Source organism: Oncorhynchus masou, chromosome 6 (genome assembly GCF_036934945.1).
Source record: "Oncorhynchus masou masou isolate Uvic2021 chromosome 6, UVic_Omas_1.1, whole genome shotgun sequence".
Lineage (NCBI taxonomy): Eukaryota > Metazoa > Chordata > Actinopteri > Salmoniformes > Salmonidae > Oncorhynchus > Oncorhynchus masou.
In genome coordinates, this window is record NC_088217.1 from 27,009,624 (window position 1) to 27,033,813 (window position 24,190).

Here is a 24,190-nt window from a genome sequence, read left to right on the forward strand (position 1 = left end):
ACATTCTGCCATATAGACTACTGGCAGTGGTATGGCAACATTCTGCCATATAGACTACTGGCAGTGGTATGGCAACATTCTGCCATATAGACTACTGGCAGTGGTATGGCAACATTCTGCCATATAGACTACTGGCAGTGGTATGGCAACATTCTGCCATATAGACTACTGGCAGTGGTATGGCAACATTCTGCCATATAGACTACTGGCAGTGGTATGGCAACATTCTGCCATATAGACTACTGGCAGTGGTATGGCAACATTCTGCCATATAGACTACTGGCAGTGGTATGGCAACATTCTGCCATATAGACTACTGGCAGTGGTATGGCAACATTCTGCCATATAGACTACTGGCAGTGGTATGGCAACATTCTGCCATATAGACTACTGGCAGTGGTATGGCAACATTCTGCCATATAGACTACTGGCAGTGGTATGGCAACATTCTGCCATATAGACTACTGGCAGTGGTATGGCAACATTCTGCCATATAGACTACTGGCAGGGGTATGGCAACATTCTGCCATATAGACTACTGGCAGTGGTATGGCAACATTCTGCCATATAGACTACTGGCAGTGGAATGGCAACATTCTGCCATATAGACTACTGGCAGTGGTATGGCAACATTCTGCCATATAGACTACTGGCAGTGGTATGGCAACATTCTGCCATATAGACTACTGGCAGTGGTATGGCAACATTCTGCCATATAGACTACTGGCAGTGGTATGGCAACATTCTGCCATATAGACTACTGGCAGTGGTATGGCAACATTCTGCCATATAGACTACTGGCAGTGGTATGGCAACATTCTGCCATATAGACTACTGGCAGTAGTATGGCAACATTCTGCCATATAGACTACTGGCAGTAGTATGGCAACATTCTGCCATATAGACTACTGGCAGTGGTATGGCAACATTCTGCCATATAGACTACTGGCAGTAGTATGGCAACATTCTGCCATATAGACTACTGGCAGGGGTATGGAAACATTCTGCCATATAGACTACTGGCAGGGGTATGGAAACATTCTGCCATATAGACTACTGGCAGGGGTATGGAAACATTCTGCCATATAGACTACTGGCAGTAGTATGGCAACATTCTGCCATATAGACTACTGGCAGTAGTATGGCAACATTCTGCCATATAGACTACTGGCAGTAGTATGGCAACATTCTGCCATATAGTGCTTTGTCTTTCTCCCACCAAAAATGAAATGTGTCTCAGCTAACCAAGTGATTTATGTTAGTGTGTAAAAGGACAGTTAATGTACTGCCATACTCATGAAGGACCAGACAATGCCCACATACATACAGACAGGCAGACTGACAGGCAGATAGGCAGACAGACGTAGAAACAATCTCCCTCGCTCCCTCCTTCCCTCTCCCTCTCTCTCTATTACTCTCTCTGTCATTACCTGCTGTGCCTACCCGCCACTCTAGATGTATTAATAAGAGAGAAAAGGGGAAGACACACACAAACCCACTCACACACACACTCACTGTCAAACACACATGCCAGCTCACTCACATACAGTGCCTAGTGAAAGTCTACACACCACTTGCTTGTCCCCGGCAGGGACTGGTGAGTTTGTCAGGATCAAAATAAATTTGAAACAAGCAATTTCAAGGTAAAAAGTTAGAGGAAAACCTGCCTCAGTCTTCTGAATACCCTGGGATAGAGTTTTATTTTACAGCGAGACAATTACACCAATGTTAATGCCAAAGACACACCAGAATGACTTTCAAAGTGATGTTGAGTGTTTCTGAATGGTCCAGTCTCAGTCCTGACTTAAATCTGCTTGAAAATCAGAGACAATGTTTGAATATTGCTGTCCATCAATGATTCCCTACCAAATGTACTGAGCTTGAGCAATTTTGATAAAAACAATGGATATATGTTGCCCTAAGAGTTGTGCATAGTTGGTAGAATCTTATTCAAAATTATTTACAGCTGTAATTGCTGCCAAAGTTGCTTCCAACAAATATTAACTATGGGGTCTGAAGACATCTTAATTTTTAATAAAAAAAATGTTTTCTTTACTTTGTCTTTCACTTTGAAAATGTGGAGCTTGTTGTGTATATCAGTAGGAAATAAAACCGAAATGTAATCTCTTTTTGAAATATTTAATTTGAAGGCAGAAAATATGACAACTGTGCAAGGGGTGTATAGATTTTCACTAGGCACTGAACTTTCACCACACCCCCTCCCAGAGAGACCTACTGTAGCGTGTCACCTGAATGTACTTGCATTCAAATTCAACTTTATTTATAGTGCATCTAAACATGAAGGTCCAATAACATACTTCACAAACAAGTTGATCAGAGGATGGACTCTTACGTTCACAGTCAAATCGGATTCAGAACTAAATAATCTAAAGCAGTAACAGACAGGTATTGCAACTAAAACATTTCTGTACATAATTTATCCTTTATTTTTGTGTCTTTCAGTGATTTGACAGGCACTTATAAATAGAACGTAGTATTATATTTTTATTTATACAAACTGAAAAGACAGCCCTGGTCAGAAAATTGTCAACAATTATATATGCGGTCATATAGGATACAGTTCTTTACACAACTCTTGATTGTATTAATATGGCAGGTTCACACTTTTATTACCATGTTTTATCATGTTATAAAGTAAAAAGTTGTAGTGTATTTGATTGTTTCATCAAGAAACACCAAAACTGCATGAGGCATCAAAATGTGTGAAATATATGTGGATTTTAGGGAAATTGGTGATAGATCTTTGTTAGAGATAGCTAGAAATCAAATAGTGTATACTTTTGTGTTTTGTAAACTACTGGTGTCCAGGGTTAAGTGAATACTTGTATAAAAAAAAAATCCAAAATAAACATGTGAATTTTCAAATGCCTTTGATGAGGTGCAAAAGTATGTTTCAGCAATGTCATTCATTCATTCAACCTGTTGAGAAGTTACTTTAAAGGAGAGTGAGCGCCCGCCCTTCCGGGTTTCCTAAGAAGGAAACAGTGTCAGGTGTTGGCCACGAGGGGGAGTTATGTGACAAAGAATCAAGTGAGAAGAACCTGTCCTGTTTTGGTGAAGAAACTACTACAACAAGAACTAAATCACAGATGATCAATCAGTTGAATGATTAATGATTCAAAGCCACTGATTCTTGAAGAATATAATTTGAGTAACTAAGTAAAAATCATGTGAAGTACTTCCTAAAGGAAAATGCCACCCTTTTGGTATTTGTTTCATTAGTACCTTGTTTGATATAGTCCCAAATGTTTTGCATGTCAGCAAGCAAGTTTTCAAGATATATCACTTTCAAAGTACAAAAATATAGCTGGTATGATGCATTTATCATATCATGCAAAATGTAGTGTTATGTGATGCAAAATTCATCATACTGGTTGTATTTCTGTATTTTGAAAGTTATATATCTTGATAACCTGATTGCTGACATGCAAAACATTTTGCGACTATATAAACAATGGACTAATGAAAGAAATACCAAAATATTGTTTTTGGGTGGAGTTTTCCTTGTAGTTTTTTTAGGGGTATCTGTACTTTATTATTTATATTTTTGACTAATTTTACTTTTACTCCACTACATTACTAAAGAAAATATGTGCTTTTTTACTCCCATACAACTTCCTTGACCCAAAAGTACTCGTTACATTTCGAATGCTCAGGCAGTACATCAATTATGGCCCAATGCACACACCTATCAATATAATGCATTGTCATTGCTATTACCTCACTAAACACAAATACTGTTTTTGTAAATGATGTCTGAGTTTTGGAGTGTGTCCCTGGCTATTTGTAAATAAATGAAAAACAAGAAAATTGTGTCAACTGGTTTGCTTAATATAAGGAATTTGATGTATAGCATTTACTTCAACTTTTAACTTTTACTCAAGTATGACCGTTGAATACTTTTCCCACCACTGTACTTAAGTACATTTTAAACCAGATACTTTTAGATATTTACTCATGTAGTATTTTACTGGGTGACACTTTTACTTGAGTCATTTCTATTAAGGAATTTTGACAATTGACAATTTAGTACTTTTTCCACCACTGCTTAACCTATCACAACTCTATGATAACCCAAAATGTAAGGTTGTAGAAATTGGATTTAGACGTAGTGTATTATTAGATCTAATAGACAGAAAGTTTTGTAGAATGACACCTTTTTTAATACAAAATGGTGTAGTCTATTCAGTGATTTACAGTGAACACTTACTTACCCCCAGCTGTGTTAATCCTGTGAGAAAAACCTACCTCTTTCTCCGTCTCTATTTTCTTATCTGTATGTACAGCTCTACATCTCCCCCTTTCTCAGTTTCTCTCTCTTTCCACCTCTCTTCAACTCATGTCCAAATCTCATTCTCTTTTTCTTCCCTCATCGCCTATTCCTCTCTCCACACTTCTCTGCCCCGCCTCCCTCCTCCTCTCTCTCGCTTGGGCTCTGTTTTTCCATTCTTGCTTCCTCTCTCACCTGGTAACCAGACCTCCGGGGAGAAGTGTTGAGTTTCCACTTTCCCAGAGAAGAAGACAATCTGAGCCTCACAAAAGCCCCACAATGGAGCCTCAGCAACACTGTACCTCCCTGTCTCCCTACCCTGCCTCTCTCTCATTTTAGTTCTCTCTCCTGTCACTCTGTTAAATGGTTTTAAGTTAACTATATTATGTGAAGTGTCAAACATTTGTTACGTCTGTTTGACGTTCACCTTCATGTTGCACTTCCGGTTCGATCCAAGAGAAGGCCCCTCCAGCCGACCTGCTCCTTTCAATACTGAAATGTGATACCGATATTACATTGAATTTCGATAAATGACTGGCCAAAATCTAAACTGCTGAAGAGTTTCTGCAAATCTTCAGCGAGTTTCTGCTCCTGCTGATTTTGTCATCTTGATATTTCCTTACTGGTGAGGTCACACAAAAGGCTTTGCCTGGGGGCCACTTGGCCACATTACCATGGTGAAAGGTGAGAGGGTTAGATGTAAATATACAAGCTCATGCTACATGTTGGAATACACACCAATTACAGCATGAGTTACCTCTCTCCCATCTCTCTCCCACTCACACAGACACACAGACACATACATACAGTACATACACACAGAAAATCAATCAATCAAACAGCAAATCAGGACACTATCAAACTATAGGCTTCTGAATCAGATAGTTCAATCTGCCCCTTCCCAATGAATCAAGAACCATATAGGGGTCGTTGATTGGCATCTGCCATTTCTTTCACCCCTCTCCCTTCTGGTTGGGATCAGTGCAGATGAAGGAGAGGAGAGGAGGTCACTGTTGATTATTGAAATGCACCCCCATGTCTGTGCTTTGGCAGGGGGGAGCGGATGTGGGGACAGTCGTATCCTATAAATAGCAGGGAGGTATGGCGTTGATAGGCCCTGTGGATGGAAGTAGGGGGAGTGGGGAGGGGAAAGATTAAAAGAGTACAGGGCCATATTCTGACTTCACTTGTGCATGTGTGTGTGTGTGTGTGTGTGTCTTTGGCAGAGACGCTTTGTAAATGAGAGCTGTAGATTTTGCCGCTGGACAATTCCCGATAGATGGGGTTTCTGATCTGACAGACTATTAATGTTATTTGGTGGTTGATCTGTCACATTGGTCATGACCACAATATTTGAATTTAGATCTCACATTGACCATCTTCAATGGCCAAAGACATTATGGTAATGTTAAGTATGTAATGATGGGCATCTACACAATTACTATGGTGTCTAAAAAACGGTCATTTTCTGCACCTATGCAATGGTTATGTCACGTTCTGACCTTAGTTCTTTTGTTATGTCTTTGTTTTGGTATGGTCAGGGCGTGAGTTGGGTGGGTTGTCTATGTTCGTTTTTCTATGATTTGGTATTTTTGTGTTTGGCCTGGTATGGTTCTCAATCGGAGGCAGCTGTCAGTCGTTGTCCCTGATTGAGAACCATACTTAGGCAGCCTGTTTTCACCCTTGAGTTGTAGGCGATTGTTTTCTGTTGAATGTTGGTATCTGCACCAGACAGAACTGTTTTGGTTTCGTTCGTTCACTTTATTGTTTTTGTTCAGTGTTCATTTACTTTAATAAAAAGATGGACACTTACCTGTCATGTCTTGTTATGTCTGTTCCTGTCCTTTCTCTTCACTCTGTCTCTCTCTGCTGGTCTTTTTAGGTTACCTTCTCTGTCTCTCATTCTTCAGCTGTTCTACATTTCCCCTAACTAGCTCATTCACTCTTTCCCCACCTGTTCTCTCTTCCCCCTCTGATTAGGTCTCTATTTCTCTCTCTGTTCCTGCTACTTTCAGTGTCTGATTCTTGTTTGTGTTTTTGATACCAGAAGCAAGCTGTCGTCCCGTTTGCTTCCACCTTGTCCTATCCTGTCGGAGTCTGCCTGGCAGGTGCATCCTGCATTATACTACGTTCTTTTGTTCCATTGACTACGTTGGAAGAGGATTTATGCCATTCCTGTTTTTTATTAAAGAACTCTGTTTTCTGTTAAAACCGCTTTGGGTCTTCACTCAAGTACATAACAGAAGAATCAGACCAAGAATGGACCCAGCGGCTCCGGACCCTTTTCACTCCGCCGTCGAGATCCAGGGAGCGATGCTAGGCAGACACGAGGAGGAATTGTCTGCTGCTCGACATGCCGTTGAGACCCTGGCCGTCCAAGTCTCCGACCTCACAAGACAGGTTCACCAACTCCGCCTCGATCCACCGCCCACTTCCAGGGTTTCCGAGTCTCCGGAGCCCAGGATTAACAACCCGCCGTGTTACTCTGGGGAGCCCACTGAGTGCCGCTCATTCCTCACTCAGTGTGATGTGGTGTTCTCTCTCCAGCCCAACACTTACTCCAGGAGCGCAGCCCGCATCGCCTACGTCATTTCTCTCCTTACCGGACGGGCGCGTGAGTGGGGCACGGCAATCTGGGAGGCGAGGGCTGAGTGTATTAACCAGTATCAGGACTTTAAGGAGGAGATGATACGGGTTTTTGACCGTTCTGTTTTTGGCGAGGAGGCTTCCAGGGCCCTGTCTTCCCTATGTCAGGGGAATAGATCCATAACGGATTATTCTATTGAGTTTCGCACTCTCGCTGCCTCTAGTGACTGGAACGAGCCGGCTTTGCTCGCTCGTTTTCTGGAGGGTCTCCTCGTCGAGGTTAAGGATGAGATCCTCTCCCGGGAGGTTCCTTCCTGTCTGGACTCCTTAATAGCTCTCGCTATTCGCATAGAGCGACGGTTTGATCTTCGTCGCCGAGCTCGTGGAAAGGAGCTCGCGTTCTCCGTTGCTCCCCTCTCCACATCACTGCCACCTGCCGCATCACTGCCACCCTCCTCCGCCGGCTCGGATGCTGAGCCTATGCAGCTGGGGGTATCCGCATCTCGGCCAAGGAGAAGGAACGGAGAATCACCAATCGCCTCTGTCTCTACTGCGGCTCCGCTGGTCATTTTGTCACCTCATGTCCAGTAAAAGCCAGAGCTCATCAGTAAAGGGAGGGCTACTGGTGAGCGCAACTACTCAGGCCTCTCCTTCTGGATCACGCACTACCTTTCCGGTCCATCTCCGCTGGCCCGGTTCATCTGCTTCCTGCAGTGCCTTGATAGACTCTGGGGCGGAGGGCTGTTTTATGGACGAGACCTGGGCTCGGGAACATGACATTCCTCTCAGACAGTTAGGGGAGCCCACGGCCTTGTTCGCTTTAGATGGTAGTTCTCTCCCCAAGATTCAGCGTGAGACGCTGCCTTTAACCCTCACTGTCTCTGGTAATCATAGCGAAACCATTTCTTTTTTAATTTTTCGTTCACCTTTTACACCTGTTGTTTTGGGTCATCCCTGGCTAGTGCGCCATAACCCTTCTATTAATTGGTCTAGTAATACTATCCTATCCTGGAATGTTTCTTGTCATGTGACCTGTTTAATGTCTGCTATCCCTCCTGTTTCCTCTGTCTCTTCTTCACAGGAGGAGCCTGGCGATTTGACAGGGGTGCCGGAGGAGTATCACGATCTGCGTACGGTGTTCAGTCGTTCCAAGGCCACTTCTCTCCCTCCACACCGGTCGTATGACTGTAGTATTGATCTCCTTCCGGGAACTACTCCCCCCCGGGGTAGATTATACTCTCTGTCGGCTCCCGAACGTAAGGCTCTCGAGGATTATTTGTCGGTTTCGCTCAACGCCGGTACCATAGTCTCCTCCTCCTCTCCCGCCTGAGCGGGTGTTTTTTTTGTTCAGAAGAAGGACGGGTCCCTGCGCCCATGCGTGGATTATCGAGGGCTGAATGACATAACAGTTAAGAATCGTTATCCGCTTCCTCTTATGTCTTCAGCCTTCGAGATCTTGCAGGGAGCCAGGTTTTTCACCAAATTGGACCTTCGTAACGCCTACCATCTCGTGCGCATCAGGGAGGGGGACGAGTGGAAGACGGCGTTTAACACTCCGTTAGGGCACTTTGAATACCGGGTTCTTCCTTTCGGCCTCGTTAACGCTCCAGCTGTCTTTCAGGCACTAGTTAACGACGTCCTGAGAGACATGCTGAACATTTTTGTTTTCGTTTACATGGACGATATCCTGATTTTTTCTCCGTCTCTCTCGATTCATGTTCAGCACGTGCGACGCGTCCTCCAGCGCCTTTTGGAGAACTGTCTTTATGTGAAGGCTGAGAAGTGCATTTTTCATGCCGCCTCTGTCCCTTTTCTCGGTTCCGTTATTTCCGCTGAGGGCATTAAGATGGATCCCGCTAAGGTCCAGGCTGTCATTGATTGGCCCGTTCCTAAGTCACGCGTCGAGCTGCAGCGCTTTCTAGGCTTCGCTAATTTCTATCGTCGTTTCATCCGTAATTTCGGTCAGGTGGCAGCTCCCCTCACAGCCCTTACTTCTGTTAAGACGTGCTTTAAGTGGTCCGTTTCCGCCCAGGGAGCTTTTGATCTTCTTAAGAATCGTTTTACATCCGCTCCTATTCTTGTTACACCTGACATCTCTAGACAGTTTGTTGTTGAGGTTGACGCGTCAGAGGTGGGCGTGGGAGCCATTCTTTCTCAGCGCTCTCTCTCTGACGGCAAGGTCCATCCTTGCGCGTTTTTCTCTCATCGCTTATCGCCGTCAGAACGTAACTATGATGTTGGTAATCGCGAACTGCTCGCCATCCGCTTAGCCCTAGGCGAATGGCGACAGTGGTTGGAGGGGGCGACCGTTCCTTTTGTCGTTTGGACTGACCATAGGAACCTTGAGTACATCCGTTCAGCCAAACGACTTAATGCGCGTCAGGCTCGTTGGGCTCTGTTTTTCGCTCGTTTCGAGTTTGTTATTTCTTATCGTCCGGGCTCAAAAACACCAAGCCTGATGCTTTATCTCGTCTCTTCAGTTCTTCTGAGGTCTCCACCGACCCCGAGGGGATTCTCCCTGACGGGCGTGTTGTCGGGTTGACTGTCTGGGGAATTGAGAGGCAGGTAAAGCAAGCACTCGCTCACACTCCGTCGCCGCGAGCTTGTCCTAGGAACCTTCTGTTCGTTCCCGTTCCTACTCGTCCGGCCGTTCTTCAGTGGGCCCACTCTGCCAAGTTAGCCGGCCACCCCGGCGTTCGGGGTACGCTCGCTTCCATTCGCCAGCGTTTCTGGTGGCCCACTCGGGAACGTGACGCGCGTCGATTTGTCGCCGCTTGTTCGGTCTGCGCGCAGACTAAATCTGGGAACTCTCCTCCTGCCGGCCGTCTCAGACCGCTTCCCATTCCCTCTCGACCGTGGTCTCACATCGCTTTAGATTTTATCACCGGACTGCTTTCATCAGCGGGGAAGACAGTTATTCTTACGGTTGTCGATAGATTCTCTAAGGCGGCTCATTTCATTCCTCTCGATAAGCTCCTTCTGCTAAGGAGACGGCTCAGATCATTATCGAGAATGTTTTCCGTATTCATGGCCTTCCTTCTGACGTCGTTTCCGACAGAGGCCCGCAGTTCACGTCTCAATTTTGGAGGGAGTTTTGCCGTTTGATTGGGGCTTCCGTCAGTCTCTCGTCCGGCTTTCATCCCCAGTCTAACGGTCAAGCCGAACGGGCCAATCAGACTGTTGGTCGCATTTTACGCAGCCTTTCTTTCGTAACCCTGCGTCTTGGTCAGAACAGCTCCCTGGGCAGAGTACGCCCACAACTCGCCCCCTCGTCTGCTACCGGTCTATCCCCTTTTCAGTGTAGCCTCGGGTACCAGCCTCCGCTGTTCTCATCTCAGCTCGCCGAGTCCTGCGTCCCCTCCGCTCAGGCTTTTGTCCAGCGTTGCGAGCGCACCTGGAAGGGGGTCAGGTCGGCACTTTGCGTAATAGGGCGCAGACTGTGAGGGCCGCTAATAAGCGTAGGACCAAGAGTCCTAGATATTGTTGCGGTCAGAGAGTATGGCTCTCCACTCAGAACCTTCCCCTTAAGACAGATTCTCGCAAGTTGGCTCCGCGGTTCATTGGTCCGTTCCGTATTTCTCAGGTCATTAATCCTGTCGCAGTGCGACTTCTTCTCCCGCGCTATCTTCGTCGCGTTCACCCGGTCTTCCATGTCTCCTGTGTTAAGCCCGTTCTTCGCGCCCCCCGCTCGTCCCTCCCCCCATCCTTGTCGAGGCGCACCCATCTACAGGGTTCGTAAGATTTTGGACATGCGCCCTCGGGGCCGTGGTCAGCAGTACCTAGTGGATTGGGAGGGGTACGGTCCTGAGGAGAGGAGTTGGGTTCCCTCTCGGGACGTGCTGGACCGTTCGCTGATCGATGATTTCCTCCGTTGCCGCCAGGTTTCCTCCTCGAGTGCGCCAGGAGGCGCTCGGTGAGTGGGGGGGGGGTACTGTCATGTCTTGTTATGTCTGTTCCTGTCCTTTCTCTTCACTCTGTCTCTCTCTGCTGGTCTTTTTAGGTTACCTTCTCTGTCTCTCATTCTTCAGCTGTTCACATTTCCCCTAACTAGCTCATTCACTCTTTCCCCACCTGTTCTCTCTTCCCCCTCTGATTAGGTCTCTATTTCTCTCTCTGTTCCTGCTACTTTCAGTGTCTGATTCTTGTTTGTGTTTTTGATACCAGAAGCAAGCTGTCGTCCCGTTTGCTTCCACCTTGTCCTATCCTGTCGGAGTCTGCCTGGCAGGTGCATCCTGCATTATACTACGTTCTTTTGTTCCATTGACTACGTTGGAAGAGGATTTATGCCATTCCTGTTTTTTATTAAAGAACTCTGTTTTCTGTTAAAACCGCTTTTGGGTCTTCACTCAAGTACATAACACTTACCACGCTGCACATTGGTCCTCCGATCCTTCCTACTACTTCTCGTCAGAGGAGGAAGAAGACCATTACCATGGTACTACTGCTTTAAAAGTGAATGCTTGCCCAAGCCTGAAAGTTACCATGAACCACTCAACCCTCAAAGCTAGAGATTTTCAACAAGAAAACACCATCTATCAATGTAACCTTCCTTTCCAAAGATAGCAATTGTAACGTTATAGCGCATGTGTAAAATACTCAAAGAGCAGCTAATAGTGCAAAAGGAGTTTGGTCAATGTCTAGAAATGACATGATCAGTGAATTGTGAGTTAGTTGGGAGAGACCATAATGCAATAAGACAACGATGGATATAAAGTTTCCCTAATGGTGCCGTGTTTCCCGTAGCCATTGTCTTTGTGGTAACTTTGTATTGACAAGCTGTCCGTAAGTGTTAGGCCTGTGCTAAATCGTAGCCTCTGTTGTGACTGTGTTGTGTGTATGTGTCACTCCCAGTTTCTTATTTTGAAACACCTAAAATAGTCACCCAGTTGTCTGAGTAAAATAATGTGTAAATTAACCCTTTTTTCCCTCCCCCTTTCCTTTCTCCCCCTTTGCTTTTCCTTGCTTCCATATACTATCAATCATTTATACTATCAATCATTTGTAGTATATGTATTGTAGTATATGTATTGTGCTTATGAGATTAAAGATGTATCAAAATGAATTAAAACCAGCTAAACGTCTACCATTGTGTTGAAGCTGTCTGAAGCATTCCTCTACATTTCACCCTTTCTCTCTTTCTCTCCTCCCTTTGTCTCATTCCCTCGCTAAACCCTTCCCTGGGGATGGAAGGATTGTCATACCAGGAGAACAGAGGTGGAGCTCTGTCCTAGCAGCACAGGTGTGCTTGTTTTTTTTCCACTCCTTCTCCTAAAGCCTTCCCTTCATTCTCTTGCCACCTGCCAGTTGAACAAATACCTCAATTAAAGTGAATTACTTCTTTCCTCTTGGTGTCCTTTGGGTCTATTGGCTTCCTCCCCGATACCCAAGGCAAAGGCTTCCTGGCGTGCCATGAACCTACAACGCAGTGGCATTGGGCAAGTGATTTGTGAGGGAAATCTCTCACTCAGCAGTAATTTCCATTTCCCTTCCACTGTTCATTTACATGGCAGAGGTGCAAGATTCTACGAAGGCTTGCCCCGAATTTGCAACAATATGACAAAATGATCTCGGAGTCTGTGTTGGCCTGCACAGCATTTATGTATTGAGAACGTACACAAAGCCATAGAACTTATGAAACCTACAGCCTAGCCACTAACACTCCCAGTGATTTTTGGGATTGCAGCAGCAACCCCAAATTCCCTTCAGAGTCTCTCTGATCAGGTCCTAGGACCTAAAGGGTCAAAGGTCATGGTTGAACAATATGCTTCCCACGCTGGGTCTGTTGTGATCAAGGAAACAAATATGCAGGAGAGTCAGATTGGACAAACTATCACTGTGTTTGGAGTTGGTGGAGAGAGAGAGAGAGAGAGAGAGAGAGAGAGAGAGAAGCTGAAGCCATTTTGGTTTGGTGAGGTTAATTAACAAACCAGAGTATGAAGAAACCATAACCACATCTTTGTCCAAATTACTGAATCAAACATAACTAATCTGTTACAGGTCTCTTGAGGACAAAAATGCATGTCGTGTAGAGGTTGAAAAGTTGAATGACTGAAGCTGACATTAATAAATATAATATTGCTCGAATAACTGAAAAAACTACAGTAATTTCTAAAGGAAAATGGGTTAATCAAGTGTTATTACACACAGGTGTGCATGCGTGCATCCCATCCCTTTCTTGTTCATTCAAGTGTTGCTGAAGAGCTTCAAAGCAAGTGGACAAAGGTTATGGATATAGCATACCTTGCATACTTTAATTCTTAATCTTTCTCTCTACTATTCTTATAAGCGTCTTCTGTTTGCCTTCTCTCTTTTTTAGCCCATTTTTACTCATTCATATACAGTATACTAATATACTTTCCAAGTGTCTCCCCCTCTCCATCATATCATATCTAGCACCTAGTCCCATCACTTTCTTTTGCAAAAATGTTCCCTACCTTTCTCCTTTTGCTCGTTTCCTATCACTTTCACAACTCATTCCTTCCCCTCCCCCTCTCACTCCCTCTATCTATCTCCCTCTATCTCTCTTTATTCAGCCCCATTGATCATGCATGCAGAAATGTATCACGCCCACTGCTCCAGTCAGTCAGGATAGGGCGCTAGCTAGGCTCTGTCCTACATACTGTTCTCTCGCCATGGTCCACCTCTCCCCCCGCCAGCCCCCACCGCGCCAGCCCCCAACACCAGCCCTCACAACCGTTTGACACACATACGCCTGACAGCACGTCTCGTGAGGCTGCACATAAACAGCCACCACTCATTATTGTGTGTGTGTGTGTGTATTAAGTGCAGTTTGATGCATTGGAGGAATTGTAAACACACGTTTATGTGTGGAAAATGAGAGTCTGGTCTAGAGTTTTTAGTTGTTGGAGCCCCCTTTCTCTCTCTCTCTCTGTCCTTTCTCTTTCTTTTTCTATTTCTCTTGTTCTCTCTCTCTCTGTCACTCATTCAGTGTTTCGATGCTTTAGATGTTGCCCATTTCTCTGTAATGCACATATTATGTAGGCTATAGCTCAATGTGCACCTTTCAAATCTGCACAGTAAATAGCAGTAAACAAACTGCAGTTTTGACAAGTACACTTTGACAGTCCAGCTAATATACACATAGCTTGTAGGGTAGTACATGCACCTCACTGTGCCATAAGACAGGAGCAGTCCCACCAATGCATTTAAAGCCCTCAGGTGACTTTCTTGGCCCAGTGAAGAGGGTAGCCTACTTAGGGGGAAAGCTGTTAATCTGCCACTTAGTTGGTTAAGGCAGTCACATGGGTGGTCACATGGGCATGCAGTGTGGGGGCATAAGGACTTTTGTCCCAAATGTCACCCTATTCCCTACACAGTGCACAACTTTTTAACACAGCCATATGGGATCTGGTCAAATCTAGTACACTATGGAATAGAGGACCATTTGAGACATATCCAAGGTGACTTAAAACCTCAGCCATTTGTAAAGAGACAGAGAGCCATAGCAACCTGCTGCAACTAAGAACAGGCATGTACAGTACAGTTAAAACTGTTCAAAATGGGCAGAGGCAGGGTACTGTGTAGCTTACATATCAGGCCTCTGGCACCCCGTGAGCAGAGCAGTTCCTAGAGAGAATGCCTACTATAGGCTTTAGCTCAGCAGGTTAAAACAGTTTTGTGGTGTGCAAGAGACACAGGTTGATGGTTTGAACCCAGTCAGTCAGATTGGTGGCACAACCTGGATGGGTCTCTGCAAGGAGGAGGTCTAAGGGGGTGTACTGAGCTGGGCCAATAAAAGCTGTACTATGCTGTCCTGGTTATGCATCCATAAATTGCTGGAACGGTGAAATAAAATCTTTGCCAGCAGTGTAAAAATAGTAAATCAGCAGTGTGGTTAGGGTCAACGTGATAGTGTAAAAATAGTAAATCAGCAGTGTGGTTAGGGTCAACGTGATAGTGTAAAAATAGTAAATCAGCAGTGTGGTTAGGGTCAACGTGATAGTGTAAAAATAGTAAATCAGCAGTGTGGTTAGGGTCAACGTGATAGTGTAAAAATAGTAAATCAGCAGTGTGGTTAGGGTCAACGTGATAGTGTAAAAATCATGTATCTGTGTCTGCAAGGCATAGTGCAGTTGTCATGAATCCCTGGGGTGTACCCCATATCAAATCCATAAAAGTGTCTTGAGGCCACTCCATCCTCTCTGATGCATTAGAAGACGCCTTCCACATTTCACTACATCCCCTCCCTACACTCAGATTTAGTCACAGAGTGTACTTTATACTTACTTAAAAGCTGGAGGCCTTATTTTACTAGGCATATACTGTGTACTAATAATTTATTCGCATAGAATAGACTTCCTCAAAACTTCCACTATGCACATCATTATCCTTCCGCGGGGAAACGTTTCAAGAGAGCGCCAAACCAACAAGGCGGTGTGGTGAGGGGAGGGAATCGCGAGCACCGAAAAGCGAGAGAGAGGCGGAGCCTGCTTGTGTGTGTGTGTGTGTGTGTGTGTGTGTCAGCGTGCGTGTGCGGGCGCCACGCTCGCTCGTCGCTCCTCCTCTAGACAAACCACCCCCACACCCCTCCGCCACCCTGAGTCTGCTACTCACTGCCTTTCCTCACCTCATAGTCGAGAACAGAGGAACGGAATGGATACGGAAGGGAGCCAAAGCAGCCTGTCCTCGGTGGACAACTCCCCCCACGACCCTTGGTAAATCTCCAGCGTCTTGGCCTTGCTTGCTTCCCTATGTATGAGAGATAATAGTGGAGTTTGGTTTGTGTGGAGCCGACCGGAGCGCGGAGACAAAAGACAGGCAGGCATGCTTGTTCTGATGTGCTGTGCTCTCCAATGTGGTCCGCTCAACCGTGTATCAGTGCCGCTCAACCGGGCAGGACCCAATACCTATTCTCTTTTTTCTTTTGAGTGAGGAGATAACTATTGTAACAACTTTTTATTTCCATTTGGAGAGCACTTTATTACAGTATTTTCTCGTAAGCATTTTACTGGCCCGACTTGACCACTCGTGCCTTCACAACATGGCCGATTTCCCCCCTTTACTTTATTTCAGTTATTGTGTATATAAATCTATGAATTGCAGTTTGGTTTAAGTGTCTGAGGTCTATTTTACGGTAATATGTTGTTCTTACTCTCGCCTTTATCTCCCATTCAGCAAAATGTTCATCGGGGGTCTCAGTTGGCAGACAACACAAGGTGAGCTGTCCCGCGAGCGACTTCTAAAGTCCCTGGATGCAAATCGAATGCTTTGATAGATTTGGGCTAGTGTTATTACCCGTTGTATATACTATGTGTAGAACAATTCTTAACGTTGTTAAGTGGGCTATGTGAAGCTCTCGGAAGTTTGTAAAACAGTTCATAGTTTATAGCCTATCCTGCCGAAATCAAAGCTTTCATTCAACGAGGATCAGTAGGCAGCGCAGGATTTGGACTGCAGACTGAAACAGCCGAGACGATATGGGATTAACATTGTACATTTGGACTAGTATTTTAATGTTTAAAAGTATTTTATGTTATTTGGGCGGTTGGTTACCACATGGAACACGGTTTTTTCTTTTGATATCTGATTGAAGCAGGTGAGAACATCGTGTCTTTTGCAGCTGTGAGGGTGTTTTTGTTTGTGATATTGCGTTGTTTCGCTTATTACAGCATCTTTGAGGGCATTCATTCAATAGAATACAGTGTTCTTCAAAAGCTCATTGTTTGTAAACTGTGTTGCTAATTGGTTGATTATAAAAGTATAGTCTATAGTCAAATCGGCTTATTTGTATACCCTACGTTATATCAATTGTGAAGTAACTGGTTGTATCAACATATTATAACATGGGCTATCAACCCAGACAGCCATGAGTTGAATAGTCTACCCTTATCCTACTTTCAATGAATGACGTTTCGACAGACAAACAACAACGTGGTCTTGTTCAGATGCGTTGTCTGTCGTCTTAAATACCCTATTATTGCCTTCATTTAAATAATATTTCGTCTTTGGAACGCTGTTCGACCATCCTTTCATATATATATTTTTTTTACAGAGGGTTTGAATGAATACTTCTGTAAATTCGGCGAGGTGAAGGAGTGTATGGTGATGCGAGATCCAGTTACGAAGAGATCAAGGTAAGGAGGCGTGCGCACCTCACCTACCTATCATCAGCGCGCGCTCATTGGTTTATTTTCTTTATAGCCGGGGCGATAGGTTGTGTTTTGTTGTGTCAGCCAGTTATAATTCAAAGGCATTGTTTTTTTCTTCAGGGGATTCGGGTTTGTCACATACATAGACCAAGCTGGTGTGGATAAAGTTTTGGCGCAAAACAGACATGAGCTGGATTCTAAAACAGTAAGTTTATGCTGGCATCCTTATATTTATTTAATCTGATTTTAGAACAGTACATTTATTATTAGGCCTACATGCATCTATGTATTTAATATGGATGACATAATATATACCATACTGTTGTATACCATGTAATGAAAAGGGCGCTGGTAGGCCCTGGTAGAAAAGTTTGGGAGATACCATGGGAGCCTCCCTCCTCCCCTACAACCAAATCCTGGTTTAGGGCAGCCAACAAGAAAGGTTCTTTCTTGCTGTTCATCGCCATGGTTACCTGGGGACTGAGACAGGGAGGAGGAGGCTTGAGCTCTCTCACACCAAAAAGAAAGTAGAGTTTTAGACAAAAAAAATGTTAGGGCTGTGAAACATAAGTTGGGTTGTGACTCATTGTGAGTTCGTAAAACTCTTCAATTACGTTTAACCAAAATCAGAGAACTGTTTAGATTAAGTTAAAGCCTACAAAAACTTGAAGCGGTCTATTGTTGTCAACTAGGTCTTGAGTTCAGTCCTTTTTATTATTTTTTATTTCGTTAACTAGGCAAGTCAGTTAAGAACAAATTCTTATTTACAATGAAGGCCTACCCCGGCCAAACTCTAACCTGTACTACGCTGGGCCAATATGTCAGCATTTCCCAAACTAGGGCCTGCTACCCCATGTGGGGTTGCCTGATTTGAATATGGGGTTGCGGGAAAAACGCAGACCCCTAGTTCATAGAACCACGTTTACTTCAATAACCTCTGGTAACTGCTAGATTCCCATGTAATAAACAACAGTTTCTGTTTCCTTCCAATAAAGGTGTCTCTGTTTTGAATGGTTTAAGCTACAAAATATTATGACCCCATCACTGAAAGATAAGACGTACATGTCTTCTGTTTCCCTCTACAATGTCCACAAGCCACCACAGGTGGTAGAGCAGAGTGGACAAGACCAGCAAATATATCAGACTGGGGGGAAATAACATCAATAATGATTATGTTCTTTTCATAGCCCCAATTTAAAAAAATAGCATTGGCCGTTGATTACATCACCTTTTTACATGGTGGGGTCGCAATTTATTTTAAATATCCAAATGGGGTTGCGGGCCAAAACAGTTTGGGAACCCCTGGGCTATGTTGACTTCAGTGTTGTAGTACTCGAGACCGGTCTTGTCTTAGTCTTGTCTCGGTGTCCAATACATTTGTACTCGGTTTCGGACAGTGAGGACTTGCAATTTCTTCCCGAGACCAGCGGAGTACAAAGCTCATCATTATCAGCTTTCATTCAGTCAGCGCATAAAACTACCTTGCCAGGCCAAATATATACACTCCTTTCTTGAAACATTAATACTGTCAGTCTTTATATCTAGTATAGACATGTTTGCTCAGTGGCGGACCTATTGGACATTCAGTGTGTGGCAGGTTCATGATGCTGAAAGGACAGCAGCGGTAATACCAGCGCACTCATGTAGGAGAGTGTACTTTTTGTAAAACACAAAGGGCCAGTGGCATAGTGGGCATTGCATGGACTCACTTCTTATTCCCCACTGATGCTTATCAAAGTAGTAGTGTAGGTATACTACTTGATAAGTATAGTGTAGGTATATCAATGATGTATTACAATAGATAAATCATGCACAAAGTAGCCTACGCAATCACGAAGCACGTGAAATCTGTTCGCCTGCGTGCTGCACACAGCCTAGTTTTAGCAGAATATCATCTGCAGGCAACAAGAGTGTGTAGTGCTCAACTGGTTTTGGAATGGAGCAGCTCACAGAAGAATGACATCGGTAGTCGGTAGGGTAGGAAAGACGTTTCAACTCGAGGTCGACCGATTAATTAGGGCCGATTTCAAGTTTTCACAACCATCGGAACTCGGTATTTTTGGGCGCCGATTTCCGATTATTACATTTTTTTTATATAACTTTTTTTTATATACCTTTATTTAACTAGGCAAGTCAGTTAAGAACACATTCTTATTTTCAATGACGGCCTAGGAACTGTGGGTTAACGGCAGATTTTCATTTTGTCAGCTCAGGGGTTCCAGTCTTGCAACCGCACAGTTAACTAGTCCAACGCTCTAACCATTGCACTCCACGAGTAGCCTGCCTGTTACGTGAATGCAGTAGAAGCCATGGTAAATTGCTAGCTAGCATTAAACTTATCTTATAAAAAATAATCAATCATAATCACTAGTTATAACTACTAATCCAGTTTAGCAGGCAATATTAACCAGGTGAAATTGTGTAATTTCTCTTGCGTTCATTGCACGCAGAGTCAGGGTATATGCAAGTTTGGGCTGCCTGGCTCATTGCAGACTAATTTGCCAGGATTTTACGTAATTATGACATACATTGAAGGTTGTGCAATGTAACAAGAATATTTAGACTTAGGGATGCCACCCGTTAGATAAAATACTGAACGGTTCCGTATTTCACTGAAATAATAAACGTTTTGTTTTCGAAATGATAGTTTCGATCATATTCGATCATATTAAAGACCAAATGCTCGTATTTCTGTGTGTTATTATGTTATATATAATTAAGTCTGAATTGATAGAACAGTCTGACTGAGCAGCAGGCCCATAATCATTCATTCAAACAGCACTTTCGTGCGTTTTGCCAGCAGCTCTTTGCAAGCACAGCGCTGTTTATGACTTCAAGCCTATCAGCCTAATGGCTGGTGTAACCGATGTGAAATGGCTAGCTAGTTAGCTGGGTGTGCGCTAATATTGTTTCAAACGTCACTCGCTTTTAGATTTGGAGTAGTTATTCACCTTGCGCTGCAAGGGCCGCGACTTTTGTGGAGCGATGGGTAACGATGCTTTGAGTGTGGCTGTTGTCGATGTGTTCCTGGTTCGAGCCCAGGTAGGGGCGAGGAGAGGGACAGAAGCTATACTGTTACACTGGCAATACTATAGTGCCTATAAGAACATCCAATAGTCAAAGGTATATGAAATACAAATGGTTTAGAGAGAAATAGTCCTATAAATACTATATTAACTAAAACCTAAAACCTCTTACCTTGGAATATTGAAGTCTCATGTTAAAAGGAACCACCAACTTTCATATGTTCTCATGTTCTGAGCAAGGAACTTACACTTTAGCTTTTTTACATGGCACATATTACTTTCTTCTCCAACACTTTGTTTTTGCATTATTTAAACCAAATTGAACATGTTTCATTATTTATTTGAGGCTAAATTGATTTTATTGGTGTTTTATATTAAATTAAAATAAGTATTAATTCAGTATTGTTGTAATTGTCATTATTACATGCAAACCAGGTATTGAAAAAGGTTGATCCCGAAGTCTTGGTTAGTAGGCTATTTGTAATGCGCAATTCAGTCATCGTGCCCTGTTTGCACCAGGGGTGTAGGCATGGGTGGACACAGGCCCACCCACTGGGGAGCCTGTCCCACCCAATAAGATTGAGCAACAACAGAAAAATAACACATTATTATTACAAAAATACTCCTCAATCCCCCCCACCCCCCAAAAAATATATATCTGTATGATTCCCAGATGTCGAAAAGGGTCTCCCGATGTGGTTTAAGCATTGCTGTGGACTTAGAACATCACAATTCTTTTGTTTTTCTGTAAAAATAATGTGTGATTTAGAGAGTGAAAATCTTTAAAATATGTAGGAAAACGAATAAAAAAAACATAGGATTTTTCACACAGACAGGCCGTTTGCGTAATTACTGGGCTGGTCGTTTGGGAAATGATTAGGAAAATTTGAGTATACCCACCTCTCCAGGCAACACTACACTAAATGCAACAATGTTACGCACATAAGTTATTTTCAAAGAAATGGCTAACAAGAGCAAGCGAGCTGCAATAAAAACACAGTTCCACTCACCAAATGATGATCAGTTGAACCTTAACTTCTTGTTGAAAGTCATTCTTGAAAAGGGAGAATCTATCAAATTAGCAACAATATCCTCTTTGACAACACCTGTTGCAGTTGCTGCAAACTAGCCTACAACAGAAGATAGCAAGCTAGACAGTGGGAAAACTACTGCTCGCTATTGCACAGTGACCTGTTGGACTTTGAGAAGGCAGAAGTTTCCATACATTTTTGGAAAAACAGTCCCACCCATTACAAGTAAAAATGTGATTAGTTGATTCCACTGTCACTCCAAAATGTTGCCCTAATACAGTTGAATGGCAGATGCCTTCTATCTAGCTTCTGATGGCCTAGCCAATGGCTGACTTAGCTAGCTAGATTTATCTCGCCAGACACTCCGGTCTTGGTCTTCAATCGGTCTGGCTTTAGGTGGTCTCGAACACAACACTGGTTTACTTGAATGGAAATGTCAGCTCTATTCATTCTAATTCTATGGAAATCACTGTAGTGTTTGAAGCCGACTGGTGACGCCACGCACAGTAATATAACCATTGACGAAGCTTGTGTCTAAACACTTTGTTGTTGATGGCCAGCACAAAGATTGATTGCTGCTAATATCAACATTTGAATGACTATACAAGGTGTGAGTATGTGTCTGTGTGACTTAGTGTTGCATACAGCTTTGTCAGCAATGGATGTGTGGGTGTTTCTCCATCCTCCACCCCTCGATACATACTCTCACATGTACACACACTACTATTACCACAAACACACACTGCCTGGCCCTGGAGGGTGAAAGAGAGAGGGAGGATAGAAGGCAAGTGTGGTTACATGAAGCAGGTCTGTTGCCCCAGGTAAAATCATTCACATCCACAGGGGACATTATGGTGACTCAACAGCCTAGTGGGACTTTTGTCTTCATGATCAATGCAGCATGTACTGCTGCCACCAAAAGGATAATAGCCACTATGTCATAAAGACATACAGTTGACTTCGGAAGTTTACATACACCTTAGCCAAATACATTTCAACTTAGTTTTTCACAATTCCTGACATTTAATCCTAGTAAAAATTCCCTGTCTTAGGTCAGTCAAGATCACCTCTTTATTTTAAGAATGTGAAATGTCAAAATAATAGAGAGAATGATTTATTTCAGCTTTTATATCTTTCATCACATTCCCTGTGCATCAGAAGTTTACATACACTCGATTAGTATTTGGTAGCATTGCCTTTAAATTGTTTAAACGTTTCAGGTAGCCTTCCACAACCTTCCCACAATAAGTTGGGTGAATGTTGACCCATTCCCCCTGACAGAGCTGATGTAACTGAGTCAGGATTGTATGCCTCCTTGCTCGCTAACGCTTTCACAAATTTTCTATAGGATGAGGTCGAGGCTTTGTGATGGCCACACCAATATCTTGACTATGTTGTCCTTAAGCCATTTTCTACAACTTTGGAAGTATGCTTTGGGTCATTGTCCATTTGGAAGACCCATTTGCGACCAAGCTTTAACTTCCTGACTGATGCCTTGAGATGTTGCTTCAACATCGGCTTGCAAGCATCCCCTTTATTCCTCCAAATGTAACGATGGTCATTATGGCCAAACAGTTATATTTTTGTTTCATCAGACCAGAGGACCTTTCTCCAAAAAGTACAATATTTGTCCCCATGTGCAGTTGTAAACCGTAGTCTGGCTTTTTTTTGGCGGTTTTGGAGCAGTGGCTCCTTCCTTGCTGAGTGGCCTTTCAGGTTATGTTGATATAGGACTCGTTTTACTGTGGATATAGATACGTTTGTGCCTGTTTCCTCCAGCATCTTCACAGGGTCCTTTGCTGTTGTTCTGGGATTGATTTGCACTTTTCCCACCAAAGTACGTTCATCTCTAGGAGACAGAACGTGTCTCCTTCCTGAGCGGTATGACGGCTGTGTGGTCCCATGGTGTTTATACTTGCGTACTATTGTTTGTACAGATGAACGTGGTACCTTCAGGGCGTTTGGAAATTGTTCCCAAGGATGAACCAGACTTGTGGAGGTCTACATTTTTTTCTGAGGTCTTGGCTGATTTCTTTGGATTTTTCCATGATGTCAAGCAAAGAGGCACTGAGTTTGAAGGTAGGCCTTGAAATACATCCACAGGTACACCTCCAATTGAGTCAAATTATGTCAATTAGCCTGTCAGAAGCTTCTAAAGCCATGACATCATTTTCCAAGCTGTTTAAAGGCACAGTCAACTTAGTGGATGTAAACTTCTGACCCACTGGAATTGTGATACATTGAATGAATTATAAGTTAAATCATCTGTCTGGAAACAATTGTTGGAAAAATTACTTGTTTCATGTACAAAGTAGATGTCCTAACCGACTTACCAAAACTATAGTTTGTTAACAAGAAATTTGTGGAGTGTTTGAAAAATGAGCTTTAATTTACTCCAACATAAGTGTATGTAAACTTCCGACTTCAAATGTGTTTACATTTTTGTCATTTAGCAGATGTTCTTATCCAGAGCAACATACAGTAGTAGTGAGTACATGCTTTGTCATACTGCCCCCCACATGGGAATTGAACCCACAGCGTGTCATTGCAAGCACCATGCTCTACCAACTGAGCCACACGGCAATAGGAAGTGGTTTTACAGGTCCTTGGTTACTTAGCTTTGAGTAAACTAAAACATGTTTTTCAGTTACAATTCACCTCTTCAATATAGCTAACAGTTTATGATGCGATAATATGCCTATTATATTTTTTTTGCAAAGCAAATGCACTGGCTACAGGAAATAGATTCTACAGTAATTACAGTAAAATTAGTGGGTTTTGTGTATACAGTATGCACATTGTCATAACATGGTAGATATACAGTATGTTTGTGAAGATGTTGAGTTGTATTCATATGACCACCACTCCAAATGAATCACCGGTTCAAGACAGATAAAAATACTATTACGTTAACTATCCTATAAATAGATCACACCATTTATATCTTGTTGTTTACTTGATCGAGGTGGTCATGTTTTTTTGTGTAACCCTGTTGGTATTTTATAGCCTGGTTGCCATCTCTGTTCAGCTATTACATTCCACTCCTTGTACATACCTTTGGCATATGACACAAAGAGTTGACTGTTATGGAGACAGGTACCCAGACTAGGTATTTTACACTTCAGAAATGCTTTGAAATCCGGAGCA

General features: G+C 43.4%; 1 protein-coding gene across 2 annotated transcripts in view; it reads left to right on the forward strand.

Moving 5' to 3' along the window:
• Window positions 1–15,438: 15,438 nt before the first annotated feature.
• The window catches only part of LOC135541784 (RNA-binding protein Musashi homolog 1-like), a 50,443-nt gene continuing 41,691 nt past the window's right edge, over window positions 15,439–24,190 (forward strand). For both annotated transcript variants that reach the window (XM_064968158.1, XM_064968159.1), the window contains exons 1-4: window positions 15,439–15,552; window positions 16,013–16,053; window positions 16,890–16,971; window positions 17,107–17,191. In XM_064968158.1, coding sequence (XP_064824230.1) covers window positions 15,491–15,552; window positions 16,013–16,053; window positions 16,890–16,971; window positions 17,107–17,191 — 270 coding nt within the window. In that variant the 5' untranslated portion in view covers window positions 15,439–15,490. The remainder of the gene's footprint in view (window positions 15,553–16,012; window positions 16,054–16,889; window positions 16,972–17,106; window positions 17,192–24,190) is intronic.